Genomic DNA, 12,542 nt, shown 5'->3' with positions numbered 1-12,542 from the left:
ATAAAAGTTCTAACTGCTGGTATATTTTATTCTAAATTGGGGCTATTTCTAATATTTTTATGATCTAACTCATAAATAATGTCAATTTATTTAATATAATACAATAAAAATATTCCATCTGGTGATCCATTTCTCAACCAATATAAACCCTGCTAAACACACAGCAAAAATTTCTGATATCACAAAAAATTATCACCACACAAAATCAAAGAATTCACATCACCTATGTTATATTCTGCAGGCTTCTTCCTAGACCTGTTGAACACAAAAATTTGCAACCAAACAGTCCAAGTCTATGATTTAGCAAATCAAACAACCATGCAACTCCTAGCAGAGCTTCAACAAAAGAAGCTTGGACTATAAAAACGTGCAGCCCTAAAGTAGTTTCTGTTTTCAGGCACCTCCAGCCACAACTAAATGCATCTTCTGAGTTGTCTGGCTTCTGTTATTTTAAACCAAGCCCTCCACATTACTTTAATGTGGGGGTTACTTGAAAACATAATTACTAGGAATAACCACAGTAGTATGCAACTGTCAAAAACTAAACAATCTTATTTTTCCTCCACTCCCATTAGTCCCATTAGTCAGAACATCCGCTCCAGCTCCATAATGTAGGTTGCATATACAGACCTTTGAAAGGGAAAAAAAATCTTTGGGAGTATACCAAGATCTCCATGTATGCTCTGGCTGCTGAAAAAGACCTATTGAAAAGCAGTAGCAAAAGCAGCTTTTTCCCTCTGGCTGAACAACGAAACCAAATTTGCTCCCATTGAATATTGCACGCTTATTCCAAACTATCAAGACCATAAATCAGTACCTGCCACATACACACACACAGACACATACACATACACACACACACACACACACAGAGTGTTTTGTGCATTGTTTTCATGAAACTCTGGTTTTAATCTTTTGAACTTGTATTTAACTGAAAACAGCCTAAAACTTAAAATTATCAGCTGATCTACTTCAGGAGTCAGATAATTAAGTGCATGGACTATTGTCTAACAGGTGATGGTCAAAATAAACCAACAAAATGCAGCAGGGACTAACTAAATGCCCAACCGTGATTAACAAAGCAAGAGGGCCCATTAGTTAATAGTTAACAGATGAAGATGTATCAATCAAACTCTCTACTAGTTAACAGAAAAGCCAACAAAGAAGCCAACAATAAGAAACCAACGAAGAGAATCCCTATTTAACATATTACAACCACATGAAATCTGATTATGCCAAACTCAGTCTCATCCAGAAAAGAGAAAATAAAACATCTAACTCATCCACAAAGAGAAGCTCTTAACTGACCCAAACACACTATGAAATTTGGCAACATAACCATTGCACAGGTCACCACCATGTGGGACTAGACATGGTCCACAGAGCTGTACTTACGCAGATTGTTTATAGGGGCTCTCGTGTCCATGTTCTCATAGTGCTGGACATGAACAACAATGTTAAGGTCTCTCTCCATGTGATCAGTGTTGCAGTGACCCTGTGGCCTCATGACATCTGCAAGTGCCCTGAAAGGAGAAAGGATTGGAATCTGTTAAATCTAAACATAATGTCATATACCTGCTCTGGGCCAAGTAGGGTTCTTGTGCACAAAAGACACAGTAATTTCTTCCATAGAGGCACCATTCCCCAAGGGAGTGGGACAGAAAAAATATGTATGCAATAAATAAAGTCACTTAGAGATTAATGGCTTTACATGGACTCATTCACAAGCTCTTCACAACAACTGTATTATCTTCCCCATAAACTTCTGAGAGGGTTAATGATAAATACATGTATCTTACCTCCTCTCCATAGATTTTTTTTTCACTTTTTTTTTTCTTTTTGAGACAGGGTCTCACTATGTAGTTCAGGCTGGCCTTGGACTCACTTTGTAGCCCAAACTGGTCTTGAACTCACAACAATCCTCCTATCTCAGCCTCCCGAGTGCTGGGATTACAGGAGTGCACCACCACTCCCACCTCCTCTCCATAGATTTAGTTCTTCCTTTATACCTAACACAGACGTCAACATTTCATATATAGCAATGGCCCGATATTAGTAACAATAGCTACTGTTTAGTGAGTACTTACCATAAGCCAGTCACCGTGCTAACAAAGCAGGCACTTTATAAAATTTCTTACTCATTCACTGATGAGCAAACAAAGGCTCAGAGGGATGAATTAACCTGCTCAAAGTCACACTGGTAGAAAGTTGTGGTGCAAGGATTTGAACTAGTCTGTTTTGTTTTGTTTTGTTTTGTTTTGAGATGGGAATAAATTTCAAACTGTAGCAATGACCTTCACAATTAGCTTACAAGTTCAATGTTTGCATATAGAACAGAAGAAAGACAACTATCAAACAGGTAACACATCCTAAGATCAGGTCTACCAATGCAGTTTTCCACTTTAGCTTCTATCATGTGTTTAAATACATGAATGTCCTTAAAAGTTATATGACATAGTAGGTATTATTGTTTATCTTCTGTTTCATATAAATCATGTTTTAACTATACACCTCAGTGTTTCTTCCATTCTTTCATGCAATGTGAGACTCAGCTATGTTGCTGAACATGAATTTCTTTCATCCCTTAAAACCACTGCATAGTATCCCTTTGTATGCGGTTCCCAAATTTCACTCACCTGCAAGGATGACAGTCTCCACATGCAACAACTAGTAAGGTGGAGGGACCAACCAACCAGAACAGATGCCAGCTACAAACATCCAGCTGCTTCGTTACAATCCAGTAGACCATCAGCTCTGTTCATCACTTCCCTGACTATGGACATCTAGAAAGGCACCAGCACTCTGAACTCTGTGAACCACACTACAATCAATGGGCCTCCTCTTTGATCAGAGAGTATTTTCCCTGGTCTACATACCCACAAGTGATATTGCCATATTGTAGGGTATAGCTAGATGTCCCCAGCTAACCAGCACCCTCTGAATCCACATATGGGAAGAGAGAAGGAAAGTGAACTGTTTGGGAGAGCCACACATAGACCACCTATCAGCTCAGCAGCCCCAGCCACTCTGCAGAAATCCACCACAGCAGTGAATCTCACACCTTGGACTGCCAGCTAGTGGCACTGGCAGTCCCTGGAACTTGATGGAAATGTCTCCATCCACAAAGACCCTCTGAGTCAGAAACTCCAGGGCTAGGGGCCCAAGAAGGGCATCTTCACAAACCCTCCAAGAGTGGCTGCTACACATTCAAGTTTGAGACTCTGCTAGGAGAGTAGAGGTCCTGCACTCCAGGGAATGCTTGATAATGGTGCGATAATATTGTGGGGCAAGAACCACAGCTGGTGAGAAATCTCAGGGTGACCTAGGTCAGCACAGCAAGAGTCTCACATGAATTGGAGGAAAAGATAGAGTCCACTAAGAGATGGAGAATAACAACAGAGCTCAATCCTTTGTTCATTCCACAGGTATTTATTGTCTACTATGTGCTGTGCATGGTACAAGGCCCAGGGGATACAGCAGTGCACAAGATGAACGAGGTCGCTGCCTTCCTGGAGCTTATACTCTATGGGAGAGAATAAAAAATAAACATGTTAAACGAATAAACCAGGACTGCAAATAAACAAGCAAACAAAGAGTAATGCAGTCAGGAAAGACTGGTGCATAAGCAGCATTTTTCACAACAGCGGGAAGTAGAAACAATCCAAATCTCCATCAACATGAATGATCACAAAAGGAATAATATGAAATGGGGTATTATTTAGACATGAAAATGAATGAATCCTTGACATCAGCTACAATGAATGAAGCTTGAAAACATTGTGCCCCGTGAAAGAAGCCAGACACAAAAAGCTGCATAATGAGCACAATCAAAATATACAGTGAATGTTTAAATTAAAACGTGTATTACAGTAAGTGGCGCATTGCCAATACTTCTCCTCAAAATACTCCCCCTCACTTGGGTCACATTTATTTCATTATTCTTGCCACTTCCTGAAGAAGTTCTTCTAGAAGTTCATTTTTATGAGTGTCTTTATATCATAAAAGTATAAAGACGGCTACCGGGCACATCCAAAGGAAAGGCAGGCTTGTGAAAATATTACAGAGTGCCTTCCTTCACCTTATTCACTGGATTTGGCACCCCGTGACTTCTAGTCAAAATCAAAATGACCATGAAAAGTGAATGTTTTGAATTGCTTCAATAAAGTGAGGCAGGCACAAGAGCACAGCTGAAGGCACAAAAAAGGACTTCTAGAACTACGTCAGAAAATCGCAGATTAAATGTGAGGGAGAGTATTTTGAGGACGACTAATGGTAATGTGTCTCTTACTGTAATAAACTTTTTAATTTAAACATCAACTATATTTTATCATACCTCATAGTATATGATTCTATGTATAGCAAATATCTAGAATGTGCAGTTCTGGAAAGAGAGAAAGTGTAGCAGTAGTTGCCAGAGGCTGGGGGTGGGAGACAGAGAATGGGAAGCGACTGCTAATAGATATGAGAAAGTTCTTTTTTAGGGTGATGAAACATTATTAAAATTAGATAGTAGATGGGAGGCAAACAGTGATGATGAGTGCACAATGTTGTGAATATAATAAAAATCACTGAATCATATCTTTAAAACTTCTAAATACAGACGCTATGGTCAGGAAAAGATTTCATAAAGAGATAACATTTGAGTGAGAAGTGAGAAGGAACTGGTCATGGGCTGCTACAGTTTGGATCAGTGGTGGTCCCCCAAGGCCGGTGGGTTACAGGCCTTGGCCCCAGTCTGGCATATCTGGGAGGTGGTGGAAGCTTTTGGAGGTGTGGTACAGAGCAGGTCTTCAGGCCATAGGGGGACATGGCCTTGGAGAGATTTAGAGAACCCTGGTCTTTCCTCTCTTTTTTTGCTTCTTGGCCATGGGTATTTCTGATAGTGACAGAAAGCGAACACATGTGATTATGAGGCAATGAGCATTCCAGGCACAACAAACAGGAAATGCATTGGCCCTGAGGCAGGAAAGAGGTCAGATATTTCAAGAATAAGCAAGAAGGCCAATAACGCTGAAGAAGGGCAAACAAAAAGAGGAGTTTTACAAGGTGTGGATTATCATAACCCATTTTACAGAGTGAAAAACTGCCCAGGTTAATCCAGCTAATCAGTGGAGAGACTGGAGTTGCAGACCTAAATGTCTTTGAAAGCAAAGTTCCAGCTCCTTCCTACCTCTGTGCAGCAAGCAGGGTCTGAAACTCAAGGGAGCTGCAGGGAAGGGAAGTTTTGAGACAAAGGACAAAGGCCTTCCAAACCTAACTTGCCTTTTGCACTTCTAAACAGGTTCTTCATCCTGAGCTTCAAGGGATCGCTGAATTCCTCTGTAATTGAATGGAAAATTTGTTTGTGCATTTTTCTTGAGTAGGAAGTCACAGCTTTCATCATATTCCCCAAGGATTCTCCCCAAAATTCCAAAATATTCCAGCCTTCTAGAGGATAGCAGAGGAAGGAATCAGAATGGCCACCATGAACTTAGGCAGCACTGCCATCTGCAGATGCCCTGAACTTCTCTTGAGTGCTGAAAATTATGAAATCCCAGTTTCAAAGCCCAAGGATGCTTTTTGCCAAAGCCATCATTCCCCACTTGCAGCACAGACAAGAATTTCTAGAGACCTCCACTTCTTGCACAAAGAGACTCCAAAGTCATAAGATTTGGCATGGAAAAGGAAATGTCAGGACTTAAGTGTATGATCCTCAGTTATTAGAAATTAGTAATCAATTAAGTGACATCAGTTGATGCTGGCACCTAAATTTGAAACATCTATATCAGAAGACAGGCATCAGGAACCTTGGACTAAGGAAGGTGATTGCCAGCGACACCCTCATTGGGATATCTGGCCTGTTTTACAGACATATGTTGCCTCCCCAAAATTGGATGTACAGATTAAATTGCTCACTTTCAAAAATGTTAACCATCACCATACAGACATGTGGCTTAAAAAATAGCCCCCTTGTCAAAATCACTGGTAAAACAAGCACAAGAGAACATGATCCACTCTCCTAACAGCTTCTTACAAGGTTAAAACAGTAATGGTCTAATCAGAGGTAAGTGCTGTCAGTCAAAAATAATTGAAATTCTCATGAGGGAGATGCAAAATAGTCTTATTTATTAATGACGAAGGTCACCCTCCATGTACATTATGCTTTGAGATTTTAGTTACTGATAGTAGGAAATCATCACAACTAGCAACAGACTCTAAAAGTGTTTACCTTTGGTTCAGTTGAAAATTTCCATTCTTATGCTTTATAACTTACCTAGAATTGTTCATAGGTCTACGTTCTCAGTTAAACCAGGTGCATATATTGGGGTACATAATACAAACATTTTTAATCAGGATGTACCAAAAATTTTAATGATTGAGACAATGGGAAGAACCAATTATGTCAAAAACCAAACAAATGCCTACGGATTTGACATCTGTGTGTGGCACAAGTTTGGATGTTTCTGAAGCTTTAACATGCATTTAGATTACCTGGAGACTTTGCTGTGTTTCACACTCTAATTCTAATAATCTGAGGTGGCACCTGGGATTCCTCTCAAGCCTCCAAAGGCCAAAGATGGTCCTGGTCCCTAAGCCTCATCCTTTCAGTGTCAAGCTCCTAACTATGATGACAAGTGTCACACGCCTATAGAATGGCCACCTGTGCCCAGATATCTAATCAAAGATTCTGGATACTTACGTTTCTCATCATTCTGGATGTAACTATTAAAATGATAAACTGAGTAAAGCATCTTGCCAGCCTAATGCATGTAAACATTTGATATCTTGAAGGTCTGAAAGAACAAAAGGTGACCCCTCTCCAAATCAGAGAGAATTCTCCTGTTTGACAACTTCAGAATTAGGACACAAGTTCTTTCTGGTTATAAAGCAGCCTGCCTGGAAGCCTTTAGCATTGAACTGAAACACTAACCCTGCAGATTTTAGACTTGCTGACTCCTTATAATAAATCTCCAGATATACTGGTTATTTTGCTGGAGAACCCTGCCTAATACAGGTACAAAACTGGAAATGCTATACATTGATCCCTTGATATCCCTTAACCCAGTTCAGGACAATTATGTTGAGGATGAAGTCATTTTTGAGGATGAAAATGGTGAATATTAAATGAATATTTCATAAGGTTCAACTAATGGCAATTTATGTGTACATTTCCTTGTGTGTTACCTGTCTCCCAATATTTAACTATTGACTATTGACTCTGTCAAGGCAGGGATCACATCTATACCATCCACTGTTCTCATAGTTTCCAGCACAGTACTAAGGACAAGATAGTATTCATTAAATACCTATCAAGTCTATGAACAAACAAATGGGGAGAGGGTTCCATGCAAACCAGCATCCAAGAAACCAGAACTTTCACTGTTCTAGGGACTCGGGATACAGTTGTGAAGTGGAAGAGATGGTGACTGTCCCTGCATCTTTTACTGTGAATGATAGTAGAAGAAGACAGACAGTTAACTAGACAACCAACAAATTAGTAACTTTAGACCATAATACAAAATGAAGTAAAGAATACTGAGGGGTGAGCAAAAATGTTTGCAGAAGAAGGGGCTTGGGTAGTCAGGTAGGGTTCTTAGAGCAGGTGATATTAGAGCCACAGCCTGAATGATGAGGTCAGAAATCTGCTGAAAGAGAATTCCAGCCAACACAATGGCTCCAGTGTGAGAGTGTGCTCAGCCTGTCTGAAAGAACAAACAGAAGATGCTGCACTGTTTTTCTTTCCAACCACAGTGTATAAACATGAGACCCCATTATTTCTAGAATTCTAAGCCCCAGTATCTTGCTTCAAAGCCTCCAGGGGTGCCAAATGGTCAAACCACATCCTGAATTTTAAATACATGAATAGGATTCCTAAGTATTGCCTCTTGAACAAGCAGCAGAACTGAGTTTTTGAGAAAACAAAGGGATGGGCATAAGTTAGCATTCTAGAATAATGGTTACAGAGGTATAGACATGTGTCAGAGCTCATCAAACTATACACTCGAAATGTGTACATTTTACTGCATAACCCATATCAATAAAGTGGATCTGTAAAATGCAAGGTCTCAGTCCCCATGAAGAAGCAAAAAATATTCTGCAAGAAAAATAATTTAGAGACTTTCTCTGGCCAATAGCATATGCATGCATAGGCTTCTCTTGGTTGGGGAGCTTGTCAAAGCCACTGGATAACCTCAGATGTGTGGAAAGGTAGGGAGCCAGGAGGGAAAACAGAAAACAAAAGACAAATGAAAGACGGGTATTTGTCATGGGATGCCATTTCTTTGCGAGAGATCCCAGGTTCTATACAGCATGTTTAGAAAAGAGATAGGACACTATACTATACAATTTGCCACCCAAATTTTTATTCTGTTTGACGAGGGGCAAAATAATGCCATGTGTTCCCTGCTGGCTTTAAACATGTTTCTGCCTTCAAGGTCATTTCTCACCAATGAATCCACCAGGAAATCTGGTCCGGCCAGGGTGAGATGCAGGAAACATTCCTAGACTTGATCTTACCACGGTTCCTTGAACTGGCCCTCAGGCACATGCTGTGGTTTGCAAGCCATTGAGCACTTCTTTGTGAACTGAGAAGACTGGAAGTCCTGCAGGTTTGCATACAAGAGCAGAGCTGTCTATTGGTCAAAGACCTGTGCCCTGCCTCGCACTGCCCATGTCTGAAGTGAGACTCTTCCACTCACTAGGAGCTTGTTCATCCTCCTGGAAAGCAATCTGTGCTTCTGCAAATGGCATACTGTCATAGAGCCTACCTCATGGGGGAGGGGTGTGAAATTAAATGAGAATTTACACATAAGCTTATGGCAAGATTGCAAATCCAGCAAAGATTCTTCGACATCACCTAGACAACACTGTGCAATGCATTTAATCTAGTCATGCACAAGCCTTTCTTCCTATTTTGAACTTGCCAACCTCCCCTGCTCGGATTCAAATACCAGCCCAGAAAAGGTAAGAGCCTTGGCCAGTGTCACAGAGCTGGGCACAAAGAACAAGACTACAACGTCACTCTCTTTAGCAGACTAGAATGAGAAAATTTCAGTAAGAGTCATGAGAAAGATAATAGTTGCTAAGCAGGGACTATGTGACAATTCTCATGTTGGATGTTTTCCACAACTCATCCTCAATGAATGCTCAACAGATAAGAAGTTTAGTGTCAGAGAGGTAAAGCAACCTTCCCAGGGTCAAACAGCTATTAAATGACTGAACTAGAATTACATTGCAGGGAGTGTAAGTGGGTCCACAACATTCAGGCCAGCCCAATTGACTCTCCAGGAGCTGTAGGCAACATAACTGAGTGACCGGGAGGATGGGAGTGACCAAGACAACTCAAGAGCTTCCTAAAAGGGGAAGTCACTCCTTAGCCACTGCCCTGTGAAAATACAGATACAATGTCATCAGCCCTGCCAAATTCTCAAAAGAAATCAGAAATTAGGGTTTCTTCCTGAAACTCCCAGGTTTAAAATATTAGCAATCAATTCTAAACTAGTTTTCAAACATCATACATCTTAACAGACTAAAGACATTTGACAGCCAAATACAATACACCCTGATTGGAGCCTAATTTAAAAAATCAAACTCTAAAAGACATTTCTAGTATGACTGGGAAATAGGATATGCTGCATATCTGACAATAGTATAGAATTTATACTCTCTCTTGGATATGGCCATGGAATTGTGTTGTATGGAAAAATGTTCTGATTCTTAGGACGGCCTTGCTAAAGTATTAAGGGGCTAAATGTCATGTCTGTGATTTATTTTCAAATGTTTCAGCCAAAAGAAAAAAAGGGGGGAAACAGTTGCAGGGATACAGAAAGGAGAACAAAAGAAAAAATATACAGAGTATGAGAACAATAAAACAAAAATCATGATGACAAAATATCAATAATTGTGAAACTGAGATTAGTTGAGCGTGGAATGGGGGCACACACTTGTAATCCTAGGGATCCAAGAGGCTGAGACAGGAGGCTGGCAAGGTTTTAGCCAGCTTGAACAACTTTACAAGATCCTGTCTCAAAATAAATTATAAAAGAGTTGGGGATATAGTTCAGTGGTATGGCACCCCGGGCTCAACCCCAGTACCACCAAAACAATGAGATCAATGGTTCTTGGTGGAGGAGGGGCTAATTTTGTCCCTCTGTTTAATCTGACAATATCTGGGAACATTTTCATACCACCATGGGCTGTGGGACACAGGGTGCATGCTACTGGTATCTAGTGGGTAGAGGCCAGGGATGCTGCTAAGCATCCTATAATGTGTAAGATAAAACCCTTGAAACAAAGGATTATCAAGACTCAGATGTCAACAGTGCCAAATTTAAGAAACCTTTGCCTAGATGGATGTATTTGAGTTCCTTTTATTATTTCTTCCAAGTTTCTTGAATGCTTAAAATTTTTCACAATAAAAAATTACAGAAAACTTCAAAACAAAAATTCTCTCATAGTAATATCTTACAGACCAAATGAAACATATCCTCATACTTTGGTAACCATGGCTGGCTACCATTTGCAGTCAACTCTCCCAGTAAACAGTGGCTGCCTATGACTGCTGTCATGGCTGCTGGCCAAGTATTTGTACATGTCTTACAAGAGTGCGTGTAAGCCCCCGCTCTTCAGAATGGCTGTCTTTCTCCTTTTCTTGGTCTTAATCAGCTCAGAAGGAAGAAGATCATATTATACCCAGGACTCTGCACCTGTACACCAACATGCTAGAGGCCTCTGCTGGAAAATACAAATTTACTGGTCAGCAAGGGTAAAGTGTGCAATGGGAGCACACATGTCCCGTACCCTTGAAAAGAAGGTACTTTTAGGAAAATTAGACCAAATTAACATACATTTAATGTATGTTACAGCTCCAGACAAAAATTAAGGGACTGGCAGGTTAATCTTACTTGGCAATGCTTTGCCTCACAGCAGTCTCTCTGCTGCCAGGCTCAGTGGGCCAGCCCCCACTGAAGCATCTCTTAGCACCATCAGGCAAAAACTATTCACCAATTGCCACCTTGGGACTCCAAAAGATTAACTTCAAAAGCAGTGCATGATGCCTGTGCAGGGAACCTGGAGAAGTCCAAGAACCACAGAAAGGTGATATCCAAGGAGAAAACAAGCAAGCAACAGAATGTAAGTAAGAGAGTCACACTGGCCTTTCTCTTTTCTGTAAGATTAAGTGATCCCTTGACTGTGAAATATTCCCAAATCCTTGCCAGTAGCTCCCAAAGTATAGATTACTTTATCTCAGAGTAATTCAAGGGAGTTGGTAAAAGCTGATTGCTGGGGCCCACTCCAAACTATTGATTCAGAATCACTGTAGATAAAATTCAGAAATCTATGCCTTAGGAAGCTCTCCCAGATTGTGAGTTTGGATCTGAAAACATTTGCCCCAGGTACAAGATGAAACCAGGGGACTAGAGACTGCACAATTTTCTGTGTGACTTTGGGCAAGTCATCTGATCTATGCCATGATTTTTTCACATGAGTTGGCATTTAAAATAGTACCTGTCTCATAAAGTAGTTGTGAGAAAGAATGTTTAAACACACATGTGTGCATACACAAAACACACACAAACACACCTTCTCTGTTACAGTGCCTGACATCCAGCTCTGTGCTCAAAAGGTGTTAGTTATTTTTCCTTAATAGTGACCGGTCAAACATTAAAATCACCTGCAGAGCTTTTCAAAGTACAGATGCCACATTCTGATTTAAGCAGTCAAGAGTGGAGGCCTTGGTGACAAGATTCTTTTTAAACATTTAAGGTGATTCTAAACAGCAGCAAGGTTGAAAAGGATTGCTTCGAAGCTGCTAGTAAAAAAAAAAAAATCGACATTTCTTTTTTTTTTTTTTTTTTTCAGGAGTATATATTCCCACTCCATTCTGGAATTTATACATGTAGAGCATTTGTCGACGAGTTGCTGTCCCCAGGACTGGGTACCCCTAGGCTACATGCTGCTTCCCAGGAGACCTTGCCTGGTACATACAGAAGACTGTAGCAGCAACCCGGTCAGCAGGAGTCATCTTTGTCCTCAAAGATGTTGCCAAGGACAGAACCAGCAAGTTGGTCCCTCCCGGATCCTGAAGTATGAGTGGAGCACTGACTCCCCACTCATACTAGGACAGCTAGACTTTAGTGGCCTTGAACCTATCATGAGTTTCTCCTATTGTCCCACAGAGGTCAGCTCCTTTCCCCATCGCCCCACCTCTGCGCAGATGGAGGAGGCTTTTGGGTGGCTACGTCAGCAGGAGTTAGGCGAAACTGCAAGGCAGCCTACCTGTCTCCCCGCACTGTCTCCGAGCACTGCCTCCCTAAAGGGCGTCCTGGCTGCTGTAGTCCCGCATCCTTAGCTCACCTCTACCTTAATGGAGACTCCAGTGTCACGGTAGGGTGATACAAATGACTCCGCAGTAGGATTGGAAACAGGGCGCAGAAGGTTGTAGGAGGTGGGCGGGTCAAGCGCTTTACCCCGTTAGTAGGTCAAGGTTTCTTGAGCCCTCAGAGCTTAGTTCTGTACCTCAGGAACTCACCACAACCCACAAGAACTTCCTCACCTCTTCC

The 12,542-nt window shown here is 41.1% G+C and overlaps 1 protein-coding gene across 2 annotated transcripts in view; it reads right to left on the bottom strand.

Annotated features, from left to right (window-relative positions):
- Shisa9 (shisa family member 9) overlaps positions 1–12,542 on the bottom strand; it is a 299,624-nt gene that overhangs the window by 284,823 nt on the left and 2,259 nt on the right. For both annotated transcript variants that reach the window (XM_003477762.5, XM_003477763.5), the window contains exon 2: positions 1,396–1,523. In XM_003477762.5, the coding sequence (XP_003477810.2) occupies positions 1,396–1,523 (128 nt within the window). The remainder of the gene's footprint in view (positions 1–1,395; positions 1,524–12,542) is intronic.

Source organism: Cavia porcellus, unplaced genomic scaffold, assembly GCF_034190915.1.
Source record: "Cavia porcellus strain 051 isolate PalLab524CR breed Dunkin Hartley unplaced genomic scaffold, mCavPor4.1 scaffold_16, whole genome shotgun sequence".
Taxonomy (NCBI): Eukaryota; Metazoa; Chordata; class Mammalia; order Rodentia; family Caviidae; genus Cavia; species Cavia porcellus.
This window is presented reverse-complemented; position numbering and strand designations above follow the sequence as displayed.